General features: G+C 40.7%; 1 protein-coding gene across 21 annotated transcripts in view; it reads left to right on the top strand.

The window, feature by feature from the left end:
- Window positions 1-22,908, top strand: part of nrxn3a (neurexin 3a) — a 296,866-nt gene that overhangs the window by 126,868 nt on the left and 147,090 nt on the right. For 20 of the 21 annotated variants that reach the window (XR_006374521.1, XR_006374519.1, XR_006374520.1 and 17 more), the window contains one exon: window positions 2,246-2,407. The exons of the other annotated variant lie outside the window; for it this stretch is intronic. Coding sequence is in view for 17 of the 20 variants with exons in the window: in XM_044166363.1 (XP_044022298.1) it covers window positions 2,246-2,407 (162 nt within the window). In the remaining 3 variants the exon portion in view is untranslated. The remainder of the gene's footprint in view (window positions 1-2,245; window positions 2,408-22,908) is intronic. 21 annotated transcript variants of the gene reach the window in all.

The following is a 22,908-nucleotide window of genomic DNA, read 5'->3' as shown; positions in this document are numbered from 1 at the left end:
CATACAGAAGAAGGATAAGAAGAAGTATAAAGATTTGAATAACAATAACAATAGTGGGAATGTTTAATCAGCATCTATGGCCAGCCACCAGCGACATTTGTCATTTTAACTGGTGAAAGTGTCGATCAGTGCTTACTAAAAATGAGAAGCCGCTATCTGAATGTTTTGTACATCGTCTTTGCTAGGAAGAAGTAAGGAAGTTAACCAAATTCGTGTATTTTGCCAATCCATGTGTCAGAACTCACATTGTTGCACCCAAATAATTTTTCTCATTTATATAATCAGAATTTTTACACATGTGAGCGAAATGCTGCACTGTACAGCCCAGCTGTGGTAAATAAGAGCAGCTTTGCAACATTAGCAGGTTGTAGTGGGCAAAACACAGTAGAGTAAAGAAAGGATCTGGATTTTTCGGGTTTATTTTACCCCATACAAATCCATTAAATATGCCTCGATCATCCTGGGATTTCTCTACAACAGACATTTCCTTCAAAATCCTTTTGAGGAAAAACACCACAAATGTAAGAACCTCCGTAAGATGACCGTCACAAACATCTTCTTTGAATGCTTTTGGGAAACAAGGCTGGCCTTGATTGCTTTTTCAATCCTTTCAGCCTTGCCTCTATTTCCACCTGTTAATCTCTACCTTTGTCTGTCTTTGTACAACTCTTCTTAAAAGTAATGACTTCAGGAATGAAATTAAGCATTTTTTTTACTAACGTGTACTAACTCCCTCGCTTTTCACCATTTGGTTTTCATTTGATTTACTTTACTGTATTTAAAACCCACTGTTCACTTCTACAAATTCGTTTCTCACCTACCCCACCTTTTTGCAAAGCAAACAGGCATTGGACACGCTATGGTAAACACACTCCATTGTATGGTAGATATCATTCTTATTGTCATTTTTTGGTTTTCTGTGTACTTCTCCCCTTCTTCTTTTTTTCACTTCTGTTCAAGATACCATTCCCCAAAAACAAGGAAATTGGTTTTGTATTTCTCAGCTTTCATGTTGGTTTTACTTTTCTTGTGCCTCTATCATTCACCTGGTTCATGTACTCGAATTGCTTTTCTACTTTCCTTTTTAATCTTTTTTTTTTTTTTTTTTTTTGCTTCTCTGGGGTTTTACTGAATCTGCTTCATTCCAGATTTAACTGTTAAATATTTTTTTTGATGATAATATTGTGGAAACTGCCAGAAGCGTACTACGACCAAAAAAGAGAGACAAAATCCACACTGGAACTCTTGACAATTGTGTCCTGTACTCTATGTGCATGAAAAGAAAAAGAAACAGGATTCTAATGGTATTGGAATTCTTTGAATATCATGACATTTTCAAAATCTAAAATACTTTTAAAAGAACAGAGAATAATTTTGGTTCAAATACTCCATCACAAGTATTCAAACTTTTAGAAGTATTATCAGCAAAATGTGCTTCAAATATCAATTACTTACTATATAGTATAGCCCCTTTCAGCTTAATTAATTAATAATTTAAGAAACATTTTAATGTTGAGGAAGTTGTTACTATGTTATGTAGTACTTTATAAACTGATCACATGTTCTGAAGTCTTAATCTGTAGAGCAACCGGTAACTGTAGTTGTCAAATAAATGTAGTAGTGAAGAAGTATAAAGAAGCATAAAATGAAATACTCAAGTTAAGTACAAATACCTAAATATTTTACTTAAGTACACTACTTGAATGAATGTACTTTGTACTTTTTTACTTTACTTTCAGTTCTAATAAAAATTCTTGACAAAGATCTGAGGTTTTGTCAGCAGAGACTGATGTCCTGCAGTGTGGGTCTGTACTGCCATTCTGTTTGTCCTGCATGCTTGCTTTAAATTTTTTCTGGTGTGACACTAACTCCTTTTTTCTCTCTGTTGGTTTGTGAGTGTTTTTTTGCCTGCTCCTGCATGTTACTTCTGTTACAATATTAGTTTCTTTCCTCCCTCACTTATTTAGACACAAAATATGATCAAATAAATAAGTACACCACATGGTTTGTGCATTACTAGTGCTACATGATTAATATCAATGTATGTTTGTCAGTGGACCTAAATTCACCTAGTTAACATCTTTGTTTTGACATTTTAATAACCCTTCATACCTATCAATAGCATCTACTAACTCACATCAAAACCTGAGTGAGTTTTAAAATAACACTGTAGGCCACCTTCTATCCTTAAAATCCAAGAAAAAACATTTTATTTTCACCCTCACTGTTCACTCCTCATTGTCAGGTGACAATATCAGTGGATGGGATTCTGACCACCACGGGTTACACCCAGGAAGACTACACCATGCTGGGCTCTGATGACTTCTTCTATGTGGGTGGAAGCCCCAGCACCGCTGACCTGCCTGGATCTCCAGTGAGCAACAACTTCATGGGCTGTCTCAAGGAGGTAAAGTACCTGATTCATTGTTTACTGTTTGTTGGAGTGAAATGTGGTGCTGGAGTGATGAATGCTTGCTAAACAGCTCCTGTCTATTTTAAATTGGGAATGTTTAGATACGATTTATATTAATTCAGTTCAATTCAATTTTATTTATATAGTGCCAATTCATAACAGAAGTTCTCATTGCACTTTTCCTATAGAGCAGGTCTAAGAGGGATGCACAATGCAAATACCACTTAGAATTTTTAAAATAGTAGAAATGTAATTGTAGTGTTAATATTAATAAATTAATAATAATAGGAATGACAGCTATAGGAATAATAATGACAGTATTAGTAACAGAGCCAATAACAACAACTGTAGTAGCAGTTGTCGAGCAGGAATACGGGGGCAGCAAGTGGCCCACAACCTCAAAGACAGTCTCTGCAGCTCCGGAGGCAGAAATACCTGCTGAAAGTGACAGAAGGAAAGAGGAGAGAAACGAGAAGGCATAGAACTACGGGAGAGAGAAGATGTCGACTTAGTAACATGCAGTAATGGGATAAAAATGCATATGAGAGGAAGAGAAGGAGAGAGGAAAGAGGTGCATCATGGGAAGTCTCCCGGCAGTCTAGGCCTATAGCAGCATAACTAAGGGATGGTTCAAGGCTCACCCAAGCCAGCCCTAACTATAAGCTTTATCAAAGAGGAAAGTCTTAAGCCTACTCTTAAATGTGGAGATGGTGTCTGCCTCCCGAACTCAAATTAGGATGTGATTCCACAGGAGAGGAGCTTGATAACTGAAGGCTCTGGCTCCCATTCTACTTTTGCATCTGGCTCTGGCTCCCATTCTACTTTTGGAGACTCTAGGAACCACAAGTAACCCTGCATCCTGGGAGCGCAGTGTTCTAGTCGGGTAATAAGGTATTATGAGCACTTTAAGATACGATGGTGCCTGACCATTAAGAGCTTTGTAGATGAGGAGAAGGATTTTAAATTCTATTCTGGATTTTACAGGGACACAGTGCAAAGAAGCTAATATTGGAGAAAAATGATCTCTTTTCCTAGTTCTTGTCAGTACACCTCAGCCGCAGCATTCTGGATCAAGTGGAGAGTCTTAAGGGACTTATTCGGGCAGCCTGATAATAAGGAATTGCAATAGTCCAACCTAGAAGTAACAAATGCGTGCACTTGTTTTTCTGCATCATTTTGAGACAGGATGTGCCTGATTTTTGCAACGTTGCGTAGGTGAAAGAAGGCAGTCCTTGAAGTTTGTTTCATGTGGGATTTAAAGGATGAATCCTGACCAAAGATAACTCCGAGGTTACTTACGATGGTGCTGGAGGCCAGGGCAATGCCATCTAGAGTAACTATATCTTTAGATAATGTGTCTCCGAGGTGTTTGGGCCAAGTACAATAACTTCTTTCTGAGTTTAACATCAGAAGGTTGCAGGTCATCCACGTCTTTATGTCCTTAAGGCATGCTTGAAGTTTAGCTAACTGGTTAGTTTCATCTGGCATAATCGATAGATATAATTGGGTATCATCCGCATAACAATGGAAGTTTATGGAGTATTTCCTAAAAATATTGCCTAGAGGAAGCATATATAAGGTGAATAGAATCGGTCCAAGCACAGAACCTTGTGGAACTCCGTGACTAACTTTGGCGTGCACGGACGACTCACCGTTAACCTGTACAAACTGAGATCGATCTGATAGATAGGATTTGAACCAGCTTAGTGCTGTTCCTTCAATGCCAATTACATGTTCCAGTCTCTGTAATAGGATGTGATGGTCAATGGTGTTGAACGCAGCACTAAAATCTAACAAGACAAGTACAGAGACAAGTCCATTGTCTGATGCAATTAAAAGGTCATTTGTAATTTTCACCAGTGCTGTCTCTGTGCTATGATGCACTATAAATCCTGACTGAAAATCCTCAAATAAACAATTTTTATTGAGAAAGTCACACAACTGATTGGTGACTGCTTTCTCAAGGATCTTAGATATAGGTCTACAGTTGGCTTAAAACCTCTGGATCAAGAGTGGGCATTTTTAAGCAGCCTAGTTGGAATGGGGTCTAAGAGACAGGTTGATGGCTTAGATGAATTAACTGTCGAAGTTAGTTGAAGAAGGTCGATAGGAGCAAAGCAGTCTAAATATATATCAGGTTTTACAGTTGTTTCTAAGGTTCCTGTGTTTGAAGATAAATCAATACCGGTTGAAGGCAGGACTTGAATTTTTTCTCTAATAGTTAAAATGTTATTATTAAAGAAACTCATGAAGTTGTTACTCCTGAGGGCTATAGGAATACATGTTTCATTAGAGCCATGACTCTCTGTCAGCCTGGCTACAGTGCTGGAAAAACCTGGGGTTGTTTTTATTTTCCTCTATTAATGATGAGTAGTAAGCTGCTCAGGGACTACAGAGGGCCTTCCTAGACTATCTTGCCAGACTAAATGAGATTCTTCCAGGTTGTTGGAACACCATTTCCTTTCAAGTTTTCGTGACGTTTACTTTAATTTGCGGGTTTGGGGGTTATACCATGGAGCTAAGCTTCTTTGTTTTATTATCTTCTTTTTTAGAGGAGCGATAGAATCGTTCGCAGTGAGCCTTCAGCACTACAATTTGCATAGGAGTCCTCTGTTATATTGAGACATAGCATTGAATTAAATGCAGATAGGATCGCTTCCTTGAATCTAGCCACAGCACTATCAGATAGACATCTAGAGTAGGAGATTTTGCCTAATGGTGTGTAGTCCAGTAATAGCAGTTCAAAAGTTAAATGTTCAGTTTCAATGCCATATACCAGAACAAGGTCGAGGGTGTGGTTAAAACAGTGAGTGGCTTCATGTACACTCTGACAAAAGCCAAGCGAATCTAATAATGAGATAAACGCTGTCCTAAAGCTATCATTTTCATTGTCCACATGAATATTGAAATCACCTACAATAATTACTTTAACTTTAAGGTCTAAACTTGATAAAAACTCTGAGAATTCAGATAAAAATTCAGAATAAGGACCAGGAGCGCGGTACACTATAACAAATAGAATTGGCTTGTGCATAGCACACTGTATATAGTCTTGGTATCCTGGTCTTAAGACCCTCTCCTTTTATCCTTATTCAGTCATATCCTATAGGTCTAAATACCCCATCCTCACATCTTTATTTAGTCATGTTCTGTAGCTCTAAACGAGCGGCCCCTCTGGTAACATATACTAAGAGGGCCTTATGGAGGTGAGGGTACGAAGTCTTACTGTAAGAACCATGAAGATACCAAGGTACAGATATATATAACTAATACAGTATATCCATCACAACCACAGGATTTTGTGATAGTAGATTTGTGGTTTTAGCATGATTTAAAAAGCTAAACTATTACATTTACTAAATCCATGTGCTGATTTTAGGAACTGTCAAGGAAGTGACCCAATATTATTTGGTAACAATGGTAACATCTATGTGTGTCAGTGCATGGATATTCCCTGATGCATCAGATAGCGAAAAACAGTTAAAACAAAAATGTGCTGTGCTTGTGTCCTACTACATGTGTTTCAGCAGTTCCTCATTAAAAATAGAGTGACACACAGGGTGCTGTTCATTATGCTAATGTGTCTCCTTGCTTCCCTCACCTGCTTCCTTTCCTTGCGTATTAGCTTCTCCCAGCGAGGATGTGAGAGAAATAATACGAGGAAGAAATGCGAGAACGGAGCAGCTCAGGCTGCCAAATGAGAAATCCTTGGTTCCATACCCATCCTGTAGTTCCTCAGTAGCTCAGGGTGTATATTGAAACCTTATTTATAAACTGACATCAGTGTTATGCTTGGATGTTAGTTATTTCTATTAGAAATACCACAGAAGCTGAATCTTGGGACACCATATCTTGCTGTGTTCAAATCCAGCTTTGGAGTTTCATCTTCACCTTCTTTCTCCACTAATTCCTCCTGTCTCTAAGAGTTCCCTTAAATTTTCCCATGAATGAGGAAAATCTCCTATGTGAATATCCCTTTATTTATCTATAAGTATACATTCAAATCACGAAATCCTTTGTTTACATATAAAATGAACAAAAGCAAAAGTATGAAAAACACAACTGGTCATCAAAATGAACCTCTTTATTGAAGGCAGGTTAGAGATATTTTTATGGCATGACTTCACTCTCTCCTAATAATGACTTAGCATCTCGTATAGAATACAGTAATCATATTTTAATATTTCTGTCACACAATGTAACTATCTAAGACACAAAACCTATCCTTTCTGAGTTATGAGTTTCAAAGTGAAGTGCAGGGCTTTACAAGTTTTCCATTGACACCAATGTTAACAGACTCCTGAATCTCCCTAGCAGCAAAACAGAAATTAAGGAACCTTTTAAAATGCAATTATTCCTACAGTCTGAACAATGTGTAGGTATATTTCATAGCAGTGCATTCAGCTTATTGTTCTGTCACTCACAGTGTAAAATTCTTGTTGGTATGAGTTATTGGGAATTTTTCAAGGTGTTTGTATTATCCACTCTACATTCACATGCAGTTGGAAATTCTTTTAATTGACACTTTAAATGACATTTCACAACTTCTTAGCACACACAAGGACAGTTCAACAACATTCAGTGCCTAAACTTTAACTGACATTTCAACCGCTATCAGCAGTTACATATCCAGTTTCCACAGTTACATATTAACCCACATTTCAAATTCTTTCATCTCTTAGTCTTCAGATTATGCTTCAACTGCTGTCAGCTACACTCCAGACACTCCAGCTGAAATTTCAAACATTATCAGTGCTCAACTGCTTACAGTGCTTTCACGTTATCTGCTTTCATTGTTCACATCTTCTTGTATCATCATTAAAACTGCAAATGACACACCTGTTTTCAGTGGTTATGCTGAAAACAGCAACAGATATCAACTATGGTAACATATGTCAACTGCTCTCAGCACTTCAGTTAATGTCATACTGCTTTTTCATCGCTTACACCTTTTTCAATGACTGACACTTAACACCTAGCATTGCAAGCTTCAAATTACACTCCTTTAAAGAGACAGTTCACCCCTAAACCAAAAATACATATTTTTCCTCCTGTAGTGGTATTTATCCATCTAGATTAAAGCATTTACATTCTAGATACATTTGAAAATCTCAACAGCAATGTCTCTTTCCAGACATCATGACATGGTTACTCAAGATAATCCACAGACCTTGTTGTGAGCAGTTTCATGAAGGCACTTTTGGTAGAAAGAAAATAGTTCCTACATGAAACTGCTAACAACAAATCTGTGGATTATCTTAAGTAACTGTGTCATGATTTCTGTAAAGAGACATTGCTGTTGAGTTTTTCACATTTATTTTTTTGGCGCTTTGAGCACCACAAGCCGAGTGCCATATAGTTTGATTAGATTAAAAAAAGGCAGACATCTCTACAGCCAATCTCTAAAAACTCAGCAACCCACACCAAAACAATCTAGATGGATATATAGCACTACAGGTAAGAGGAGAAATATGTAATTTTGACTTTGGGGTGAACTGTCCCTTTAAGTGCATTGATGTTATGCAACACAATTAAACTTTCTTCAGATGTAAATTTCAGTTAGTAATATTTTGTTATTCATGTATTTACATATATTTCTATACAAATGGACCTCCACAATAAACCCCAGCAATAAACGTGCTGTAAAAGTTTGCTGAACAGACAGAAAACTGGGGAATTAAAGGTTTAGCAAGTATTCTTTGCTGTTTTCATTTTGCTTCACCTACAAATACTGTTGTAATTCATGCCATTAAATCTCAGCGGAGCCTTCAGCAGAACAATTTTCAGGGTGTAAGAGTTGCCCCATTGAGTTAACCCATACATACAAACACACACAAATGAATTGTTCCCTCAAGCTGATGATGTCATATTTTAGCACTTAGACTGGAGCCAGTTGCTTCAGCGTGGCAGCAGGGACCCGGCTTTCTCTGTCACACACAGAGTACACAGCATCATATGGGCTGCAGGGAGAGGGAGGAACTGGCGCAGTAGCCATTTAATCCCCCTCTGGCCTACTTCCTGCTCTGTATCATCCTGGGGAGGTTTGCTCTTCCCTGTATGAAAACAGTGCATTTGTCATTTTCAAATAAATAAATGTTTGGTACTGTCATCAAATGTAGCGTACTTGTGATTAATCTTAAATCATACTGATAAGTGTTTATTTTTCTGTACTGAGCCCTCATTTATGAACAATACATATGTAGAATAGTGGAAGTATGTAAATTGTTTTTAAGGGAAAGAAAGAGGATCAGTTCATACTTTTCTTTGACTCGATTGAGAATACATTTTTAGTAAACCAATGACGATGATTAATTAATTATTACAGCTGCATAAAGTGTTTTTTTCATCAGCAGTGAATACACATTATCTGACTAAAAACATTTTTCATTCAGCAGTGATTATTGCTTAAAAGAGTACTCCACCAATTTAGCATTGCACTCCTATAGCATTGTCAGATTCATATTATTACAACTGTTATTATTGTTACAACTGTTTAACTGTATTGTCATGCATTATTTGTTTATACAACAACTACATTAATAAACACTTATATCTGCTAACAACTACATTATAGTGTGTTATAAACATTTATGAAATGTTTACATACTGCTTATAAATGCTAAATGGGGGGATTAAAGTGTTGCAAAGACCAAATTTAAAAATGTATTTACACAGCCTTGTATTGATAGGTATTGTATAAAGTATGCTATAACGTAGCATAAGTTAAAAAGACTTTGTTTTTTTTGTGGATTTAAAATGTACCTTAAAAGCCTAGTCTCAATATTTAAATCAGTCCTTGCAATATTAATAGTAAACATAACCTTTACTTGTAATTAATAACATACTTTGCTGACAACTTGCTTTGATGATTTCATTGTTAGTCATAACATTCATTTTTGCTTTGCACTGCTTTACAGCCATGTAAATAACTTGATTATTTCATTCAAAATTAGTATTTTATTTCAATTTTGGAAAAATAAGGCTTAATTTTCAACATTTTTTACTTGTCTGTTCAAATCTAAAGGCTTCAGTCTGGTTGAGTTACAACACAAAGCTACAATCTGTTAATGTCACAAAAATATTTATAGCCGGATTTGTTGGAAGTCATTTAAACTCTTAATACAAGTAGAAGTTTAGCTACTCAAAAAATATACAAAATAATATATTTGAACCATGTACCTGAAATAATAACATAATAAGTCATGACCACCTCCAAAAAAAGGTGGTTATAGTAAAAAGTGGAGGTCGGAATACTAAGAGGAACCGATGAGAAATTAAGTTGAAGACAAGAAAAACATTCCATAATAATTCATTAGACAATATTTCAACATTTAAGAAAAAAATAATAGTGAAAATAAAGTTGGTTTGAAGTCTATGACAGTCATTAACACAAATCTGAGAGGTCCTCTTGGCCATTTTGCATTTTGCCAGATCAGCTAGAAGCAGTTCTTGTTTTCACCGTCACCATGGATGTACACACAATATTTAATGAGTTACTGTTAACAGTGGAAAAAAAGAATGCTTTACATATGATTTGTAAGCAGAATTTATCCTGGATAGAGATAGATACCATAAACTCTGTTCACATTCATATCATTCTGTCACACACTGGTTAGTCTAAGTTATTGTTCTGGTTAAAAAAATAATTTAAAGCCATCATATCGAATCTGAAGACTGGCTGCCTTTCATTCTCCACAGCATCAAATAATACACACGTACACAGGCATTCATTTATGCACACTGGTCACAAACACACTGTCTGAAAGATTGTCATCTTACCTTCTCCCTCATACAGTCACACACATTCTGCCCACCTCCTAATCATAGGCCCACCCACACATCTGCGGCACCCACCAGCTCTAAGTCTGTCTGCTGTCCAGCACCCTCTCGTCCTCCACTCCCTGCCATTAGGGCTAATTTGCCTGCTGCTCTTGTCCTTGCCATCCACAGAGCAGTATTATGGATAAATGTTTTGTTACCATGGCACCAGGTACTGGTCGCCCTTGGTAGCCCCCATGGCTGCTGGCCCATTATTATGCCTTTCATAAGCCAGCAATTACAGAGAAAGCCTACATCTAAAAACCTACAAAATACATAATGGCCTACAATAACACATAATTGCTATAATTGTCATTGTCATTACACCTCCATCAACCACTCATATGGAGCCTTCTGGCTGTGCCTGTATACTGTAGCCAACAAAGAAACACAAAGGACAAGTTCACAGACTGAACACTGAGGATGAGCAAAACAACACTGACTGCTGTTCTCAGTTTCCTCGAGTAGTGACTAATTTGTTACTGTAATTAAATATTTTTATAGCATTTGTATGACTCAGTATTATTCTTTCTAATTTCTCTTCCACAAAAAAAGTTTCCCAGATTTGTCCTCTGATATTTTAATTATACTCCTTGTCAAGCAGTGGTGGAATTTAAACAAGGACGTACTGTGCTTGTCACAATGTCCGCACCTCTCCACTTTCCCAGGCCCCTTCAGCGATACTCTTTACCTGACCACCAGATGCACTCAGACTTTTCTCCCGTCATTCCAGATACTGCCACACCCATCTGCCTTGCAGTCACCTCATTACTCTCACCTGAGCTTCCCTGCCCATTTCCCCACCTGCACCTCATTCCCTCATCAGCCACTCTACATATACCGGCCCACTTAATTTGTTCCTCTGGCAGTTCGACCTAGCTTTATTCCTGTCTTGCTTGTGTTTTTGCTTTCAAGCTACACTACAGTCATCCTGCTGCCTCTATCTGCATTTGGGTCCAATCCTGCATTTCCTGAGCCGTGTTAGTGCTTAAGTAGAATTGAGGTACTTGAATATTTCCTATCAATGCTGCTTCTGCAATACTTCTTCTCCACTACTTTCCAGAGGGAAATATTGTGGTTTTAACTCCACTATATTTATTTACAGCTATAGTAACTTGTTATATCTTTTACAATGTACAATTAAAAAATACTTAAGTTTACAATTTTACATACAAAACATATGAGCTTATGAAATATAATGCACAGTTATAGATTAAACTACCTAACAGTGTAAGTAGTTGGTAGTTATAAGTAGTTAAATCTAGCTTAATTCAGTTAAAATTTTACTGTTAATACTTCTGTAGTTTTACTTAAAGCTGCTTTAATTGACTTTTTTTCCATTTGGGGGAAGTACAAAGAGCTGTAAACATAACCTTGAAATGTTATCACGTTGTTATGGTGAAAGTACTAGCAAACCGTTACATATTTACACATCCAGCCGAGACATAGAGCAACATTGTCATCCTATTAGAGTCGTGTGTGTCTGTTAGTGTAACAGTCAAGGCACTCAAATACTGGCATATTGTCAGCAGGGTTGGAAATTAAATTTTTTTGTCCACCTGCCACTGTGGCTGGTGGATTCCAAAATCTACTAGCCACTCAATTTTTAACCTTTCTTTCATGTTTTAACCAGCAGTGTGTAACTGCATGTAAAAAATAATAAAACAAGATCTACAATATTCAAGCAATAGGCTATTTTATTTCATAAAATATTTAAACTCTTAAGGAAAATACTGATGCACTCACTCACTCACTCACTCACTCACTCACTCACTCACTCACTCACTCACTCACTCACTCACTCACACACACACAGTAGGTGTAGTGCTATTTGTTCAAATACCAGAGTGCACCTATAACACACGTGCATGCACCCACGCGCACTGTTGAGATGTGGTTCGTTTCGTAGGTTATGTAACCGCTGTTCCTACGGTGGCAAGTTTACTTTAATTAGATAAGCTAGCTTGCATTTCCTGCATGCATTGTGGATGACATACAAGCTGGCCAAGTTTAACAGGCTGGCTTTGTAATGTTTCTTTGCAAATGCATCACAAATTAAGAAACTGTCAGAGGAGTGAATGATGATGTTTTGCTGCCTTTTCATCTTTAATAGTTAACGTTAGCTAGCTATAGACTGCTGCTCAAAGACTACTGGCAACATTTAAGGTAGAATGTTTTCTTGAATGTTACTCAATGCATGAGTAAAATGGTAAATGGACTGTACTTATATAGTGTCTTTCTAGTCTTTCTGACTACTCAAAGTGCTTCAGTGCAACATTGTTAATCAATTAACACAACTCAAATGTGAACCCCTGCGATGAAATGCCTCTTTGTTTTCCTGTGTCTCCTTGTTACAGTGTGAAACAAGCAGACTCGCAATTCACTCTGCGTTATGAAATGTCACAAATCACTCTGTTTTTCTACTTTTATCTACATGCAACCGTGGCTGGTAGGGTGAGCAAATTCACCCGCCATCCTTAAATGTCAGTAAGAAAAAATACAAACAAAAATATATAACACAAATGTCAGTAATGCTCTATCGTAAGTCTCTGACCTGCTGATAATTCAACAACTGCAGCTTGCGCTCGTTTACACAGGGCAGGCACAACCGATTGACTAAAATGCACATGTGAAGGCACATTGTAGCGGGGCTCAAGCACTTTAGCCATATGCTTAAATTCTGAATTCTCTACAACTGAGTGTAGTCGCATATCTGCAGTGATAAACACTATCACACTATGCGCTTAGTGCGCATGCGCCAGCCCGCATGCTGCCTGTTGCTGTAGCTCCGTCTCGTCGTCTTACTTTTTCCAACTTTTAACTTTACTTTTTCTTCCAAACTTTTGTAACTTGTGTGTAAGTGTAATTTAAACTACGCTCTTTGCGAAAATGAGGGTAGAAAGTGTTTTTGTACTTTTTTCGCCGTGGAATTTCTTCTTCTGCTACTCGGTCGGGCACCGCTGCAGATCAGCTGTTTGGCCGCATTGTTTACACCAGGGAACAGCTGATCGCGCTGAAGCCGGGCAGCATGGCGCCCAGGACAACCGATGTCCCCGCTGAGATCTGGAGGAGGACACACCGAGGATGCAGAGGTGGAACGGCGGCGAGGGAAGAGAGAGGGGTGCAGACAAAAGAGACTTAAGAATAAGAGATTTAAGCCGTGTCTGCCTTCTCTCGTAATGGGCAACGTGAGATCGCTGGCGAATAAAATGGACGAGCTAACGGCGTTAGCCCGGAGTCAGACGGAGTTCCGTGAGTGTAGCTTGATGTGCTTCTCAGAGACATGGCTACACCAGGATATCCCGGATGATAACGTTTCCATCGACGGCTTTCAGACTGTTCGGGCCGACAGGGATCACACCGGGAGCGGTAAGCGGAAAGGCGGCGGGCTTGCTGTTCTAGTTAACAACAGATGGTGTAACCCTGGTCACATTACCATCAAGCAGAGTATCTGTACCCCGGACATTGAACTGTTAGCTGTGGGACTCCGGCCATATTATCTGCCACGTGAATTTTCACATGCCATTGTTGTGGCTGTTTACATCCTCCCCTCTGCTAACCTGGCATCGGCGTGCAACGCCATTCACACCGCCATAGCACAACTACAGACTCAACACCCGAGTGCACTCATATTAATCTCGGGTGACTTCAACCATGTCAGTGTTTCAACAACACTGACTAATTTCACCCAATATGTGAGCTGTCCTACTAGGGAGGAGAGGACACTGGACCTGCTGTATGCCAACGTTAAGGACGCATACAGCTCTTCCCCCCTCCCCCCTCTGGGTAGGTCAGACCACAACCTGGTTCATCTTAAACCCTGCTATGTGCCTCTGGTTAAAAGGCAGCCTGTGACCACAAGGACAGTGAGGAGATGGTCAGGGGAGGCCTATGAGACACTGCAGGAATGTTTCGAAGTGACAAATTGGGATGCACTCTGTGAGCCTCATGGAGAGGACATTGACAGGCTCACTGAGTGCATCACTGGCTACATTAACTTCTGTGTGGACTGCAATGTCCCAACTAAGACGGTCCATTGTTACCCAAATAACAAACCGTGGGTAACAAAAGACATCAAGGACATTCTAAATGCCAAGAGGAGGGCCTTTACTGATGGTAATAGGGAGGAGGTGAGGGCAATCCAGGCCGACCTGAAGGTGAAAATCAGGGAGGCCAAAGAGAAGTACAGGAGGAAGCTGGAGCGGAAACTCCAGCAGAACAATATGAGGGAGGTCTGGAGCGGCATGAAGACCATCACTGGCTTCAGACCGACTGGCAGCAGAGGAGTTGAAGGCAGCTTGGACAGGGCCAACGAACTGAATCTGTTCTTTAACAGATTCGACACACCGGCTCCTGCTCATCCCCCCTCTAACTCAGCTGCTGCCGGCCCTCAATCTCCTCTGAGTACTCTGCTCCCCCTCCCATCAGGCTAACGGCCCTCTCCAGACCGACGACTCCCCCTCCCCACCTGTAACTTCTGCTGTGTGCCTGACTGCTGACCAGGTGAGAGGACAGCTGATGAGGCTCCACTCGAACAAGGCTGCAGGCCCCGATGGCGTTAGCCCCGGGTGCTAAAAGCCTGTGCCCCCAGCTTTGTGGAGTCCTTCAACACGTCTTTAACCTGAGCCTGAGTCTTCAAAGGGTCCCCATTCTGTGGAAGACATCTTGCCTCGTTCCTGTGCCGAAGACGCCACGTCCCAGTGGCTCCAAGGACTACAGACCGGTGGCACTGACCTCCCACATAATGAAGACCCTGGAGAGACTAGTGCTGGTACAGCTGCGGCCCATGGTCAGACCCCTCCTGGATCCCCTTCAGTTCGCCTACCAGCCCCGACTGGGAGTTGAGGACGCCATCATCTACCTGCTTAACCGCATCCACACCCACCTGGACAGGCCGGCAAGCACGGTGAGGATCATGTTTTTTGACTTCTCCAGTGCTTTTAACACCATCCGGCCTGCCCTGCTGGGAGAGAAGCTGGCAGCGATGCAGGTGGACGCCCCCCTTGTGTCCTGGATTGTGGACTACCTGACTGGCAGACCACAGCATGTGCGGCTGCAGCACTGTGTGTCAGACAGCGTGGTCAGCAACACTGGGGCCCCTCAGGGGACTGTCCTCTCTCCCTTCCTCTTCACCATCTACACCACAGACTTCAGCTACCACACAGAGTCCTGCCACCTTCAGAAGTTTTCTGATGACTCTGCTGTGGTGGGATGTGTCAGCGGTGGTGATGAGACGGAGTACAGGGCTGTGGTGGGTAACTTTGTTTCATGGTGCGAGCAGAACCATCTGCAGCTCAATGCGACAAAGTCAAAGGAGCTGATTGTGGATCTACGGAGGGCCAAGGCACCAGTGACCCCGGTTTCCATCCAGGGGGTCAGTGTGGACATTGTGGAGGACTACAAGTACCTGGGAGTACACTTGGATAATAAACTGGACTGGACCAAGAACACTCAGGCTGTTTACAGGAAGGGCCAGAGCCGCCTCTATTTTCTGAAGAGGCTGAGGTCCTTCAACATCTGCCGGACAATGCTGAAGATGTTCTATGAGTCTGTGGTGGCCAGTGCTATCCTGTATGCTGTTGCATGCTGGGGCAGCAGGTTAAAGGTAGCGGACGCAAACAGACTGAACAAACTGATCCGTAAGGCCAGTAACATTGTGGGGTGGAGCTGGACTCTCTGGCGGTGGTGTCAGAGAGGAGGATGCTGGCCAAACTACACGCCATCTTGGACAGTGTCTCCCACCCGCTCCATGACGTGCTGGCTAAACAAAGGAGCACCTTCAGCGGAAGACTCATCCCACCAAAGAGCACCACAGAGCGCCACAGGAAGTCATTCCTGCCTGTGGCCATCAAACTATTTAACTCCTCCCTCTAAGGATTAGTCTGTTTGACCCTAGGTCACTAAACTGGACATTGAGCATTACATCTTAATAATAATTGTGCAATATTCTGTTTACTACTCAAGTGCAATATTAGTTTTCCCTTGTTAGTTTTTCTTATTACTGTTACGGATATACCTCAATTACTCTCGACAGTACATGCACCTCCGCTTTTACTATTATTTATTACATAATTAGTGACATTGTATTTATACTGTACTTCACCATCTACCAGTAAACCACTTGGTACTCGACACTTAGTTTATCTTATACTTATACCAACATGTTACTTAATTTATTTCTGACCTGTTTATAGTGTATAATATCGTTTTCTCCTGTGTGCACTGACGTAAAGAAGAGCTACTGGAACAAAGAGTTTCCCTACGGGGATCAATAAAGTATTTCTGATTCTGATTCTGATATAGCATTAGTTATTGCTTTGGCACAGTCCGAATCTGCAGTGAGAGACTGATAGCTGCAGGGAGAAGGACTTGACTTCCAGTTTGTTTTTGTTTCATTGCACTAATCGACACATTTGGGTAATGCTGTCGTAAATGACATGTTTGTGTATTCACAGATATAACATTACCCAGATTTCAGTTGAACAATGTTGGCATACAGTTTGACACTAATCATTGTACATTTTTGCTGTAACTAACTGGGAAACCGTAATTCTCCCATACAGTGGATCTAAATGTCAAGGGAGGATCCTCCAGCTCTGGTCTCTCATTTGCCATTAAGATGGCTAACCAGGCTAAGCTAACCAGTATTCTACTGTACAGCTGATAACCAACAACTGGTGACTGCCAAAACTTTCCGGGTAAAACTCGCGCTCTAGAATTTCTGCTCCACATGTGCAAGTAGTAGACATAAACTGTTTTGATGTTTGTTTGTTGACAGACTCGGTTACAAGCCAAATAGCCAATCTAAGCAATCAAAATAATAATAAAAAAGTTACTTTATTCACTCATATTGTACAGCCTGCTCATATCATCTATCAAGTGACTAGAGGTGACAACAATGTGATAGAGCAGAGATTATGTCCCGCAAATCCACTATTCTCTCATTAAACACTGTACCAAGTTAGCGTGGCATATTGAAGCACAGACAGACACACACATACATGCAGAGGGAGAGAGAGACAAGTGCAGAAACATTATGTTAGCCCGTAACGTTTGTTCCCTAAAATGTTGTTGGCAAGTTGATAACGTTAACGCTAGCTTTCGGACTCCTGTTAATGTAAGCCCACTTGTTGAATCGGAGCTATCTCTAATCCATTAGCAAATGCAACCGACAGTAACTAAAGTTGGGCATCTTACAATCTCGGAACCCATTGGTTATCGTCTGACGACAATTTAGCCTCTTTTGCTCTCCACAAGGACTGTTTGACTGCATGTAACCGAAGCCCGCTCAAACGTGATTAATATTCGGACTACAAATGGAAACCAGAACGCTTCCGATAACAAAATCTTGTCCCTTGCCTACAGATTCTGCATTTGTTTATAGAGATTAGGTATCTTATAGCTAAAAAACAGAAATGTAGAAATTTTTGCAAATTTATTAAAAAAGAAAAACTGAAATATCACATGGTCATAAGTATTCAGACCCTTTGCTGTGACACTCATATTTAACTCACATGCTGTCCATTTCTTCTGATCCTCCTTGAGATGGTTCTACTCCTTCATTGGAGTCCAGCTGTGTTTAATTAAACTGATTGGACTTGATTAGGAAAGGCACACACCTGTCTATATAAAACCTTACAGCTCACAGTGCATGTCAGAGCAAATGAGAATCATGAGGTTGAAGGAACTGCCCAAGGAGCTCAGAGACAGAATTGTGGCAAGGCACGTATCTGGCCAAGGTTACAAAAGAATTTCTGCAGCACTCAAGGTTCCTAAGAGCACAGTGGCCTCCATAATCCTTAAATGGAAGAAGTTTGGGATGACCAGAACTCTTCCTAGACCTGGCCATCCAGCCAAACTGAGCAATCGTGGGAGAAGAGCCTTGGTGAGAGAGGTAAAGAAGAACCCAAAGATCACTGTGGCTGAGCTCCAGAGATGCAGTAGGGAGATGGGAGAAAGTTCCAGAAAGTCAACTATCTCTGCAGCCCTCCACCATCCATCCATCCATCCATTTTCTACCGCTTGGTCCCGTTAGGGGTCGCGGGTGACTGGAGCCTATCCCAGTGACTTTGGGCCTTAGGCAGGGTACACCCTGGACAGTGGCCAACTCGTCGCAGGGCTAACACAGACACAGACAAGGACAGACAACCATTCACTCTCACACTCATTCAATACGGGCAATTTAGAGTTATCAATTAACCTACACATGCATGTCTTTGGACGGTGGGAGGAAGCCGGAGAACCCGGAGAGAACCCACGGTAACACGGGGAGGACATGCAGACTCCACCCAGAGAGATTGCGTGATGTTGGTCTGGTCCGGGAATCGAACCCACGATCTCCTTATTGGGAGGCAGGAGCTTTAGCCGCTCTGCCACCGTGCACCCCCAGCCCTCCACCAGTCGGGGCTTTATGGCAGAGTGGCCCGACGGAAGCCTCTCCTCAGTGCAAGACATATGAAAGCCTGCATAGAGTATTGCCAAAAAACACATGAAGGGCTCCCAGACTATGAGAAATAAGATCCTCTGGTCTGATGAGACCAAGATTGAACTTTTTGGCGTTAATTCTAAGCGGTATGTGTGGAGAAAACCAGGCACTGCTCATCACCTGCCCAATACAATCCCAACAGTGAAACATGGTGGTGGCAGCATCATGCTATGGGGGTGTTTTTCAGCTGCAGGGACAGGACAACTGGTTGCAATTGAAGGAAAGATGAATGTGGCCCAGTACAGAGGTATCCTGGATGAAAACCTCTTCCAGAATGCTCAGGACCTCAGATTGGGCTGAAGGTTCACCTTCCAACAAGACCATGACCCTAAGCACACAGCTAAAATAACAAAGGAGTGGCTTCCGAACAACTCTGTGACCATTCTTGACTGGCCCAGAGCCCTGACCTAAACACAATTGAGCATCTCTGGAGAGACCTGAAAATGGCTGTCCACCAACGTTTACCATCCAACCTGACGGAACTGGAAAGGATCTGCAAGGAAGAATGGCAGAGGATCCCCAAATCCAGGTGTGAAAAACTTGTTGCATCATTCCTAAGAAGACTCATGGCTGTACTAGCTCAAAAGGGTGCTTCTACTCAATACTGAGCAAAGGGTCTCAATACTTTTGACCATGTGATATTTCAGTTTTTCTTTTTTAATAAATTTGCATACATTTCTACATTTCTGTTTTTTTTCTGTCAAGATGGGGTGCTGGGTGTACATTAATGAGAAATAAAATGAACTTTTTTGATTTTTAGCAAATGGCTGCAATGAAACAAAGAGTGAAAAATTTAAAGGGGTCTGAATACTTTCCGTTCCCACTGTATATGAGCACCATTGATGAAGAAAATATGTTTATGTAATGTGCTTGACAACAGCGGACCACAGGCTCACCAACAATAAAACGCTTCAATTACATTTGCCTACCGTCCCAAAACTGTCCCAAATGACACATCTGATAAATGTTTTATGACCCCGGCTCATTGGAGGTAGGAGTGGGTGCTGGGGATGCCCTTCCAATAGTTTTTCGAGCCCTGTAAGCTAGTTTAGCTGGTTGAGGGCTTGCTGCCGTTTCAATTCCCAACTAACTTTATTTGCATTTTCTCATTAAAAGAATGGAATCAATCTAATTATACAGACAGTAAATATTATATACGAGTGGCCTATTAAATAATTGAGATTTGAAAGCTAGGACTTTAAGTCTTACTGTTTTGTCTCAGGTAAAGTAACATCTAGCATTGGCACATTTCCCACTGTTTCACAGTACCCACTGACGTCTGGAAGTAGGCAAAACTGACACAAAGAGGAGCGCTAATATCATGCCACACCAGCCACACTGATAAGACTGCCTGCAGATGTGTCTGCAGACATTTTTTGTCTAAATCGTCCTTGTGAGCGCAGGGATCTGCCGATGCCAATTGTCTCAAAATGCCAATTTTCAGCTCCTCAATACCCAAGACGTTCCTGTGTCTTGCTTCCCAAGTCAACATCAACTTCAGCCATGGAGGAAAATAGTCTTCTCTGTGCTTCCTGACCACGGTCTCAAAGTTGCAGCAGGAATGGTTAACACTATGCTTAAGTTTCATTAAGCAGATCGTATGATTATAAAAATATTTTAAATACTAGTCATAGTGATAAACCACTGGGGGAGGGGGTTCCAGTCACAACCAGTAGTCGATGCCCAACCCTAGCCTACACACACACACCATTCACTGCCTTTATATCTCTTCAAATTAAAGCTTGCCTTTATCTAATTAATCAAATCAGTGTATAAAAGCACCATCAGAGGATCCTTTCACATATTTCTTTAGACTGACTGAGTTTCCCAGCTCATTTTGTGTGTTCTGCAAAGGAAATGATGCCACCCTGTGGGCAAGACCACACACTGCAAAAGCTCTGATCTCTGTCTCTGTATAGACAGATGGTATAGGATATTTTAGTTTTGTTTATTTGGAAATATTACCAGTCTTCAACCTTGTCTAATTCAAAATGTCTTGTATTACATGAATATAATGTGTGGTTGTGTGTTGCCAGAGTGTATAGCAACACACAATCGCTCACACAGTCTGTGGTGTTAGTGGCAGTCAATGCCATCCTTGTGTAGTGTTGAGAATTTGGTCGATCCTTCTCTGTGATCTGGCTGACAGTCATTTTTGATCAGCCATTCAAGCATATACACACGTGTCACATACTCTATACACTGTCAGTAGGCGGAGGTTTATGGGCAAGGCAGACATCTAGGGATGATAAATGTTTGTGTCCCCCAGTGCCTACACACACACACACACACACACACACACACACTCGCACAGTCAGGCTAACACTCAACCATTACAGTATCCACTACGGTAGGATTGTAGGCTCCATGCTAAGACTTTAGCAAATGTACATAAATTATGCAGAGCTAAATGAAAAGTTGATTTTAGTTGAATAATTTTTTGGATGCAGATAGACAGAGATAGTGATGGACACTGTTGTTGTCTGACTGAGTGAGCCACCCCCCTGCTGTGTCTTGTAAAATCACGCATCTCTTGCAGTAAAGTAGCTGAGTTGTGAGATGCAGTGTACACAGGTAAAAGTTGAATTGCCTCTCTCATTTCTGTAGCTTGCTACTTCGGTTAATTATGATACCTTGTATTTCAACCCTGTCTCTTAGAAATCACGTTATATACTACTAAATACTAACCCAAATACATTGTGCTGTCAAACGTAATCGCTGCCTATACTATGTTCAGAGGCAATGTTTTTGTGAGTGAGTGAAGGGCACATCAGCGCCCTCAGCCCACATGTCGAAGTGTCCTTGGGCAAGACACTAAACCCCAAATTGCTCCCTAGGGCTGTACCTTCAGTGTGTGTGTATGATTAATTAGTTTCTTTGTACTGATGAGCAGTTACACTGCCATCAGTGTGTAAAAGGAGCAATATGTAGTAATCAGTATGTGATATGTAGTGTGTGAAGCGCTTTGAGTGGTCGGAAGACTAGAAAGGCGCTATACAAGTACAGTCCATTTAATAATGCTGTAGTCACTACAAGCAGATATTATAGTACAAGACCAAATATTGATAACACTTTATTTGGATATTCTGCCTACAGATAGTTGTAACATTTCGACTTTGCTTTGTCTGTAGATTTGTGCCTAAACCTTACCAAACCTAGAAAACGGTTTTATTTATTTCAACTATGTTGAAATGTTAAAAATACCGTATGAACTATCTGTAGGCGAACTATCTGTAGGCGGACTATCAAAATAAAGTGTAACCCGGATATTTTGGCGGAAAATAAATGAAATACATTGTCATACTATTAATACTAGAAAACATAATCCAGGCGTTATGTTGGCCATCATTTTTCCTTCAAAATGCATTTGTTGTTGCAAATTAGTTGTAAATATTTTGTAACTAAATACTTTACATTATTTGTGTGGTTGAATAGCTACTTTGTAAAATAATTATTGCCTTTTGGGCAATGTAAAAAGTCCCACTTCCTCACAAGAAACGTCAAAATGCAGTGGGCAGATTACAATGAAATATTCTGAGTGCACATTTTCCAGAGGATGAACCTTTTATAGTACTGAAATTTAATGAGCCTTCTTCTAACACCACCCTCAGGAAAAAATGTCAGCTTGAAGCACAATATGGCCACAGAAATTCTCTGAGAACAATGATGCGCCCAGCAAGATGATTTGAATGACCCCGAGGCATTTCCTGTATTACCACCATCAGGACAAACTTTGCATTATAGCCCCTAGGCTCTAAGATTACAAATGTATTTACCTTATGTCCAATGCTTTAATATTGTGTGGGGCTAAATCAGACACAACATTAAAATCTGGTAGCTATATTGGCTGGCAATCTAAAAAGGTATTTTCAAGCCTGAGCCATATTGTGTTACATTGCTCATTCTCACACACTGATAAGAGTGTGTGTGTGTAATGGTGTGTATTGTGGACGCCTGGTTGAAGAGATAATGCAGTGATGGATTTCTATCATCTGGCCATTGCCAAACATTTTCAATCGCTTTCTGTTGCTCAAACTCACTCACACATTAACACACACGTACTTACATATGTATGGAAGGTTGTTATTATTAAGGGAAAACAAAACCCAAACCTACATGGCCCTGTGTGAAAAAGTGATTGCACCCTAAACCTAATAACTGGTTGGGCCACCCTTAGCAGCAACAACTGCAA

Source organism: Siniperca chuatsi, linkage group LG15 (genome assembly GCF_020085105.1).
Source record: "Siniperca chuatsi isolate FFG_IHB_CAS linkage group LG15, ASM2008510v1, whole genome shotgun sequence".
NCBI classification, from domain to species: Eukaryota; Metazoa; Chordata; class Actinopteri; order Centrarchiformes; family Sinipercidae; genus Siniperca; species Siniperca chuatsi.
This window is presented reverse-complemented; position numbering and strand designations above follow the sequence as displayed.